The 10,166-nt window shown below is 37.6% G+C and overlaps 1 protein-coding gene across 1 annotated transcript in view; it reads right to left on the reverse strand.

The window, feature by feature from the left end:
• LOC106873497 (small subunit processome component 20 homolog) overlaps positions 1-7,444 on the reverse strand; it is a 79,953-nt gene extending 72,509 nt beyond the window's left edge. Inside the window, exons 1-8 of the mRNA XM_052975687.1 lie at positions 7,331-7,444; positions 4,903-4,983; positions 3,825-3,891; positions 3,523-3,584; positions 2,924-2,994; positions 1,768-1,962; positions 446-530; positions 57-116 (exon numbers count right to left, since the gene is read on the reverse strand). Of these exons, the coding sequence (XP_052831647.1) occupies positions 57-116; positions 446-530; positions 1,768-1,962; positions 2,924-2,994; positions 3,523-3,584; positions 3,825-3,891; positions 4,903-4,983; positions 7,331-7,372 (663 nt within the window). The 5' untranslated portion in view covers positions 7,373-7,444. The remainder of the gene's footprint in view (positions 1-56; positions 117-445; positions 531-1,767; positions 1,963-2,923; positions 2,995-3,522; positions 3,585-3,824; positions 3,892-4,902; positions 4,984-7,330) is intronic.
• Positions 7,445-10,166: the final 2,722 nt, after the last annotated feature.

Genomic DNA, 10,166 nt, shown 5'->3' on the forward strand with positions numbered 1-10,166 from the left:
CACGCAGCGGTGATTGTCAGAAACAAGAAAGCAAGATCCAAGAATTTCGCACTTACCTGACTGCGATGATTGAAACTTTCAAAGATTAAGTCCAACACACGATCTGGGTCTTTTACCTGCAAAACAGAAAATATATCAAATAAACAAGGTCAGGTATGAAGGAGACTGGCACACAGGCTGTCTCTATGGCAGGGTGGGGATTAACCATTTAACATTTAAACCAGGGGTTCTCAACCATTTTTTTATCTATGGACCCCTTTGAGTACTCTTTTGTTCTGGTGGACCCCCATAGCCATTCAATCATCATCATCATCGTTTACCGTCCGCTTTCCATGCTAGCATGGGTTGGACGAGTCAGTGATATCTTCCAGCTGGAAACAACACAAACAGCACGTGCACACACACACACAATTTGAGAGTGAAGAAGCAGAAATAAATTATTTACCTTTCTGATAAGAAAACCGAAACTTTCAGCAGCAAATCTCCGGATGTAAGGTCTGTTGTTGGCATCAAGTATTGGTGAATAGTAGCTGGTGGTGGAGTAAAGGAGAGAGAGAAGGAGATGAAGAACATATAGAAATGAAGAATCTCAAGTTCAAATTTTGGCTGGAACCATGAATAACATGACAACATAGTAAACAATGTTTACCTACACAAAATTGTACTCAAGAAGACACATCTACCACAGTAGAAATGATACCAGTGCTGGTATCACAAAAAATGCACTCATGCTGGGGCCACATTAATACTAGAAGTACCAAGTGGTCATTTATGACTGCTTTTGGTTTTTACTTAATTTCTACAACTGTATTGAATGTACAGTCACGTTACAGTTGAGTTACCGAATCTGACATTGTTTGATGGGATATCTGGGCTGTGTGAATTTTGAGAGATTTTTTTCCCACATTTTTTTCTGTGGCAATTTTTTTTTCAACTTTTAAAATGGATAACAGTTTCATGCTATCAAGCAGTGATTCTGAATTTGGGGGCTTTTCAATGGAAGATATGGAGAAATAAATCAAATGCAAGCTTGTTTGAAGCGAACAGTACAGAAACAAACCGTTATGTAGAAAGTAAACAAACCAAGAAAAAAGATAGCTTGTGGTTTACCTGCATTTACCTGTAATTAGAATCACTTTGAGACAAAAATTATGCAACAGAATTGATTAAGAACCTTTACTTTAATTGTGTTCCAAAAATCACATTAATTTATGAAACCAATCTATATTCATAATGATTTTAGAATTTAATTGAAACTCATAAGGGGTAGAAATATAGTAACGAAAGGGTTAACAGAATCTGCCCTGGTGCTCACATTCAGAGGAGGATCTGAAAACGACAAGATCTCATTCTCTCTACCAATCTCAAAGATGTTGCTACAAGAACTATGGAGACGGCCTTCCCCCAACTCAGAATAACACAAAAAATATTTGCTTGGTTTTCTTTTTATCTTTTCAAATATAAAAAGTGCCAGTGCCACATAAAAGCACCCGCACCAATGCCAGTGCCAAATTCTTTTTGGAGTATTTGCAATGTGGGAGCAACATGGAAAAAATATGGCATTTGGTGCTGGTGCCAGGTAAAAAGCACCCAGTACACTCTGTGGTATGGTTGGTGTTAGGAAGGGCATCTAGCCATAGAAACCTTGCCTAAACAGACAACTGGAGCTCCAGCTGACCAGGTCTTGTCAAACTGTCCAACCCATACCAGCATGGAGAATGGACATTAAATGATGATGATGACGAAATGAATGGATCTGTTTCTTACCCAAAAACTGTTTTGATGTCCTTCACCATATAACGCCAGAGGAATTTGAATAAATATGAAAGACAAGTGAAGATCATTTCAAGAAGAGACACGTTTCGAGGATGTGTTTTGAGTAAATCAATCATCACATTGAACACGTTGTGGAAGTGTTTGTAGAAATCGTGCTGAAGATCTTTGGCAAGTTGGACCACCAAACTGGAATGGAAGAAAGAACAAAGTCACAACATCAATATTATATACAGTTCAATACACCAATATTACAATTCAATAGCATTCATTCTTTCGTTCATCCATGTCCTCCCTTTTGTTCACCATTTTGTTCACTCTGGCACCCCATCACTACCTTCCTTTTATCTCCTTCAGCCAAGCATCTCCTCTACAACAACACATCTGTGCTTGTCCTTCTATGATACTTTAGCCTTTCAATAATGTGGCCGTCCTGGAAGGGACAATGTTACTGTTGTTTTAGCCCCAAGAAACATCGTTTCTAGCTACTTATACAACACAATATCTGAGTCCTTAACCTTTCCTGTGTGTATGTGTGTGTTTGTGCATGTTGGTGTGTGCTTTTATATATGTATGTGGAGGCGCAATGGCCTAGTGGTTAGGGCAGCGGACTCGCGGTTTCGATTCCCAGACCGGGCGTTGTGAGTGTTTATTGAGCGAAAACACCTAAAGCTCCACAAGGCTCCGGCAGGGGATGGTGGTGAACCCTGCTGTACTCTTTCACCACAACTTTCTCTCACTCTTACTTCCTGTTTCTGTTGTGCCTGTAATTCAAAGGGTCAGCCTTGTCACACTGAATATCCCCAAGAACTACGTTAAGGGTACACGTGTCTGTGGAGTGCTCAGCCACTTGCACGTTAATTTCACGAGCAGGCTGTTCCGTTGATCGGATCAACAGGAACCCTCGACGTCATAAGCGACGGAGTGCCAACAACTTCCTGTATGTATGTATGTACATGCCAGGTTTCTCATGGGAGCTGAAAACATCTCATGGTGTCTGAGCAAAAAACCAAAAAAACTGATGAAATAACGCAAAACAATTTAGTAATTTGGTTTTCTTAATATGAAAACTAGAATTGGCAGCAGAAGAAATGCCAAAAAATGGTAATTGGAAGACTGAAAAATGAAGGAGAAAATGTGAAAAACTTACTCCAGAAGAGCTTCATATGCCATACTGTTTGGAACTGAGAGATGTTTTATCAAGGTGGCAACAATCTGGTCCTGAAAAATATGTAAAAGACATAAGTCTTTGACTGGTGACATAAGTTTAACCCTTACATTATTTACATTTGACGGATATTTGTCCTCATCTTGTTTGTTGTTAACACAACGTTTCGGCTGATATACCCTCCAGCCTTTGTCAAGTGTCTTGGGGAAATTTCGAACCTGGGTTCCCCAAGACACCTAACGAAGGCTGGAGGGTATATCAGCCAAAACGTTGTGTTAACAACAAACAAGATGAGGACAAATATCCGTCAAATGTAAATAATGTAAATAATTCCTCATCTCTTAAATATAGAACTGTATAAGTTTAACCCTTTAGCATTCAGATTATTCTATCATAATGTAATACTTAATCATTCATATTGTTTTTAGTAAATCATGCATTATCTCATAGCTTCGAAATTTCAATCAGCGTTGCCTTCCTGGCACTTGTAAAGATAGTAATATAAATATGTAGCCATGCAAAGTTGTAAATGCACACATACACACACACATGTAAACATGTAGCAACAAAATATATCTTACTTCATGATGAACAAGTTGAACAAATGTTCTCGACTGGCTAGCAATGTCTGCCACAAAAGTCTCTGAAAATAAGAAAAAACATAAAATACATTGTAAAAAGAAAACTTCAAAACCATTCTTCGTTACTCCAGGGATCTTTAAACAGAATGACTCAAATACAGTTGTCAATTATATGGTTTAGAGCAGTCCATTTAATGAGGAGAGATGTAACAACATAGCTAAAATACTATAGTAATTTGGATGGTCGAGAGCAGTCCATTTAATGAGAAGTGGAGGTGTCGCAGAATTGGTAAAACACTTACTGTAGTCATTTGTATGATTAAGGGAAGTCCATTTAATGAGGGCAGCCTGAAAATATGTTTCATAATCCTGAAAAAATAAAAAATAAAAAACATATAAATAAGAAGCCTGTCATATATATATGTGAGTGTGTGTATGTATATGTGTATATACAAGACAGCTGCATAAAGAAGTGCCAAGATCTAATCGTGAAGGGTACCTGTGGAAAGGGTAGACCCAGGAAGATGTGGGATGAATTGGTGAAAAACAATCTTCGAGTGCTGGGCCTCATTGAGGAAATGACAAGAGACTGGGAGATGTGGCGATTTGGTGTATTTGATAAGACACATTAAGCTAAGTCAAATCGCAGTCTTGCACACATGCAGGCTTGTCCTTCCAGGTGCTGGTACCACTTAAAAAGCACCTGTGCTGGGTTGGACAGCTTGACATGAACTGGTAAGGCCAGGGGCCACACCAAGTTCCATGGTCTGTTTTGGCTTGGTTTCTACAGTAGGCTGCCCATCCTAATGCCAACCACTCCACAGAGTGTACTGGGTGCTTTTTACATAGCACCAGCACTCACACCAATGTTCTTTACATGGCCCCTTGGTTTTAGAATCTCAATTCTGTTGTGGTTGGCAGGTCTCCTGAGTACAGAAATACACCACCTATCTTAGTCCTCGGTCACCTCCTTTGTAAGGATCAGCATTTTGAGATCAACCTTCAAAACTTTGTCCCATGTCTTCCTGGGTCCCCCTCTTCCACAACTTCCCTCCAAGTAATCAGCACTTTTTATGCATCCCATGATCAAACTAGCACAGTCTCCTACCTTGCACACTGCATATAATTCCTCTTATGCCCAACTTCTCACTCAATACACCAATGCCCCATCACACACGCAGACACTGACATCGCACATCCAGCAGAGCATTCCAGCTTTCGCATGTCCTCTGCATCCAGGGTGCACATCTCACTACCATGTAGCACTGCACTCCATATAGTTTAATCAAGAGGATACAAGAACAGATTTACAAAAACCGTAATCATAACCTTTCTGTAGTAATACTGATGTGTGAAATCCAAAGATGAAAATATTCTTACCTCACTGTCTTCTATTGGTTGTCGTATCTTATGTACAACATCGATCTTTACTGCAGCAACGCGATCAGAAAACTTCTTGAACTAAAAACAAAGAGATAGGTTAGAGTTGAATGGACAGTTTTCTTAAAATATTTCTGTAGAAATTAACAGATTTGTTTCAATTAGTTTTAAAAATAATGAAAAATTTGTCAAAGCAATTTTGTAATTATTAACTCTTTAATATTCTGAGTACTTCATCAAATTTAATGCTTTTTAATTCACACAGTTTTGAAGTAATCATGCATTATCTTGTAGCTTTAAGATTTTCATGATGTGGTAGCTTATTTTAAGAATAACATTGTAGGGTAGGTGTGAGAGGCTGAATATGGCCAGTCTGAACATAAAACAAGTAGAATATTTGGGCCGGAAACGGCCAGTTTAAATACTAAAGGGTTAAGCTGTGTTTGAAACATAATTATTTTAAAATGAAATTTTCATGGAAGGTTTTAATTTAGATCACTTTAATCCTTTTGTTACCATATTTCTGTTGAAATACATTGCCTTTGTTTCAATAAATTTTGAATTATTAAACTGATATTTGGAACAAATTAGCATCAAATTCTGATGGAAGGTCTTAATTTAAATCATTTTAACCCATGTCAACTATATTTCTGTTGAAATAAGCAGCCTTTCTGTCAACTGATTTTGAGAATAACGAAGAATTTTAGTAAGGTAATTTAGTTAATATTAAGCAGGTGTTTTGGAACATAACTATTTTAATGTAATTTTTAATTTAGATCAGTGTAAAACAGAAAGTTTAATCAGGACCAAAGACAGTCTCAGAAACGTATGTATCAAAAGTGGAATTCTGGTTTAAGCACCCCCGTATAACCCCTCATAATGTTGTTATTTGTTTGGAATTTTCAGAAAACTTTTGCGAATTTGTATTCCAGACACAGGAATTCATATGATTATAAAAAAAAAATTTTATCCCACCTCTTAATCCTAAAAGTTCCACTCTTTTCCCAATTTCTTTTTTTAAATAAGTTTAAAGTACAGACAGTCTGAATTTCTTTTGCTTAAATCCCAGCAATGGCCCACTCTTGAGTGCATCATCATTCCATTAAATGTGTTTGTGGGGAGAAAAATATTAAAATACATCAATACATGTCAGAGTACGAAGAAAAGATGAACATATCAGGTGGTCGTGAGATGTGCTAAAAACAGCTAAATATCACCCATAAAAAATTTTTTTGTATTTTCTTTTTTTTGCATAATCGTATGAATTCCCCGTGTGTAGAACACAAATTCGCAAAAAGTTTCTGAAAATTCAAAACAATAAAGAAGTTATGAGGCGTTATCTGGGGTGCTTTAACCAGAATTCCGCCGGGTTCCAAAGGAATGGTTCTCAACCGGGATCCATAAGATTTTCGGGGTCCACACAGCAAAATAGTAAATTGGGGATCCACAATTATTTCAAGAGTCCCTGAAAAAATCTTGCTTTAGATGTATGTATTGGTACGTATTGCAAGAAACAGTTGGGTTTCTCTAATACTTTACATAGTTGAATCTACACAAGTTAATGTGTAAAAAACAAAGTAGGACTTTTGAAATTAGTTTCTATAAAGGTAGTTCTTAAACATCGAATAGCTAGGGGATGGGGGCACCAGAATAAAATAGTAATCAAAGGGGTCCATTTATTTTAAAAAATGGTCAAGAATCCCTGCTCTATGGTCTGAATACCAGTAATGGACTGTGATCGGTTACACGGTATATCTTCATAAGTGTATCCTCCGAATTTGTTTCCCCCATAACATACAGAAAAATGGATATTTTTAAGTGATATTTTCTGTAAATAGCTATCAGATTATGTAGATCACGGTTATATCGGAATTTAATGTGGAAAAAAAATTGGTGAGAGCGTATACACTTACATACTGACACACATCACATCATATTTTACAGAGTTTCAAGTTTCATTTTGTAATTGTGTGATGTGTGTAGGCATGGCCCTAAATTCTGAATATACCAGTAACGAACTACGATCCATTGGACAGCTCTTTCTTTAATAATAACTACACATATAACGATGGACAATTACGCCGATGATGATTGTTAATAATAAAATAACTAATTAACTAAATCCGACGAATCTAAAAGAGCATGCCTTGTTGACGTTTAGCGATCGGTCAGCTCCGACAGAGTAGATCTATGTTCAAAGGCCCTCCACCCGTGACAATCCCGTCTTTTCAGGAATAGTTTACCTAAGATAATATCGAATATATCCTTTTTTTCTTAAAGTACGTCACTGTTATTTCTAGCAGATCAGAAACGAGCACTATGATAAAGTATCGTTGAAGATCTGTTAATCACTTAATTATAACTTGGATCTTTATGAACAACAATAGACGGTTGATAGATTCGATGTTAGGAAATTGATAGAACTTACTTTATATTTGTTTTCACCTTGATGGCGAGAAGATTTTCCCATTTTGCAAGTTTCTGTTGTCCTGAATCAAGACAAAACATTTAAAGGGAAATGTTGATAACACGTGCGTTGCGATGGAAGATCGCAGAGAGCGTGGCAGATAAGGGGGAATAACTAGCAATTACAATTATAAAACTGCCTGGGTTTTTTTCTTTTTAAATTTTATGTGACAAATTTGTTAGCATTTCGGGCAGAAATACTTAGCCATACCTCGTCGATCTTTACGGTTTTTGTTTCGTTATGGCCTGATTCCAATTCGGGTCTTTCGTTTTGAGTTCATATTCCGACGACGTCTCCATAAAATTTAGGCATACCTACACAAGAGTACCCCTTCCCCATCTTCCAGAGAAATAAATATTGTTTAATGAAATTTTCAACAAATATGTTTCAGATGATGTAGATTTTCAATTATATCGAAATTTGGGTAAATTTTCATATTAACACCCGCACGAATTGATATGAAAATTTACCAGAATAAGTCCGGTGGGGGGAGATTTGTTCGATTAAAAGGCGGTGCTCCAGCATTGCCGCAGTCAAATGACTGAAACAAATAAAAGAGTAAAGAGTATTTAAAAAAAAAAATTACGAGGAAATAAAGCTAATTCATGTGAATTTTTCGAAACCGCTCTCCCTTCTCATAGAAACTTTTTTTTTTCACTACAAATTTCGGCACACACACAAACATATACATATATATACGACCGGCTTCTTTCAGTTTCCGTCTAATCCATCACAACCCAAGGCTATAGTAGAAGACACTTGCCCAAGGTGCCACGTAACCACTCCAGCGCCTGTTACAAATCTAACATTTTATTATTATTCCAATATAATCGGAATCTACACCATCTGAAGCATATTTATTGAAAACTTCACTTAAGAAATATCCATTTTCCTGGAAGTTATGAGAAGAGAGAATCAGTGGGGGGGGGGAAGAGGCACACTTGTGTAGTTATGCCAAAATTAGTAACAGTTGAGCACTGGGGTCGATATAATTGACTGACCCCCTCACCCGAAATTGCTGGCCGTTTGCCAATGTTTGAAACAAGGCAACATCGTCTCCACCATGGACTAGTTCCATCAGGGAGATGGATGAAGCTCTGTCACAGTGAAGAGAGCTTGGTTTGTCAGTTCCTGTTACTGTTTGAAGATAGACGGAAGCAAAGAGTATGGGACAATCTGCGTTCAGGTGCCACCTTTCAACTCTCTCCTTGATCAATCTGATTGACTTTCAAGGTGCCACCTACTTTCTGCTCGTGCAAAATTCTAGGGACACTGGATTGATGCTCTGCTTATGACCAACATTTGAGGTCTACTCAGTCAAGATGATCTCCGCATCTCCATCGCACTCAGATGACTGTGGTGTCTCTGTTATAAGCCCCTTGACTCCACAGGTCTGCATGATCTTTCATGCCGCTTAAATGCGGATCTGCCATTAATTATAATTATATACTTAAAAATTAATTTTACCGATATGGTGGCTTTTATACTCTAGCCACTGATATAATTACTTTAATGATTATTCTCAATTTATATGTATAGATATATATGTATCTATATCTGTATATATAGATGTGTGTGTGTATGCGTGCTTTCGCGCGCGCGAACCATGTCATCAGCAATAATCATCATCATCATCATCATCATCATCTTCACAACAAGAAGCAACTGTTGCTATGCTTCTGAAATTGTGTAAGTGTGTGTATGTGTGTGGGGGGTTCTTTTGCAAGATATACTAATTTTGGCGGTAAGGACTGCACCCATTGTTTCATTACCACAATTAAAAATAAATTCGAAGGATTAACATCGCACAAGTTCATACATTATTTCCGTAAACTCTAATTGAAATCAAGAAGCTCCCGCAACCATCCCATCAGCAACAACCATCATCGTCTTCTTCACAATATTTGTACCCTTTAAAAAGTAGCTGTTGCTATTTTTCTGAATTTATTTTACATTGTGTACTCCCAGATTGGTACTCTTACTGTACCTTACACCAGAGAACATTATAGATTATCGGAAGACATATTGCCAATGAAAAAACGTGTGCTTGCACACATTCGATGAATTTTCAAAATTCTAGCCGTTCTGTTGACGGGTTTGTCATTAGAAAATGCGCTAAATGTAAAAGAGAACTCTTTCCATCAAGAAAGGTACATTTACAGAAAACTCTAAGTTGCCATTATATGTAATTTTTCATTTAGTGTTTGATTTTATTTTCGAATTGATTGTGACGATATCTGCAAGTATGAATTGCATCGATATAAAAACTGCCGTTCAGTGGTACCCGTTCTGAAGGGATGTTTGTTCGGCAAAACTGTTGCAGGATAAAACTCCCATTAGTGGTCCGGATCAAATAGTGGAGATCGATGAAAGCTTGCTCTTCAATAACAAGAACAATCTAGGAAGAATGTGTCGGAAAACTTGGGTTGTCGGATGTTATGACACCACAACCAAAAAAGGATTTCTTCAACGTGTACCCGATAGGAGTACAGAGACGCTGGAGAATGTTATTAGACAAAACGTTCTTCCAGGACGGAATACCCTAACCCTAAAACCCTAACTCTAACCCTAAAACCCTAACCCTGACCCTAAAACCCTAACCCTAACACCCTAGTGAAAATCGTGCGGGTGTTAATCTGAAAATTGGCCCTACTGTTATGACTGACAATTTGGCAAGCTATTGTAATCTCCAAATATTCGGTTACATTCACCATACGGTAAAATCATTCCCAAAATTTCAGAGATCAGTCACCGGGGTATGTACAAATCAGCGGAGGATCATGCACCGCAACCCTCT

Source organism: Octopus bimaculoides, chromosome 22, assembly GCF_001194135.2.
Source record: "Octopus bimaculoides isolate UCB-OBI-ISO-001 chromosome 22, ASM119413v2, whole genome shotgun sequence".
Lineage (NCBI taxonomy): Eukaryota > Metazoa > Mollusca > Cephalopoda > Octopoda > Octopodidae > Octopus > Octopus bimaculoides.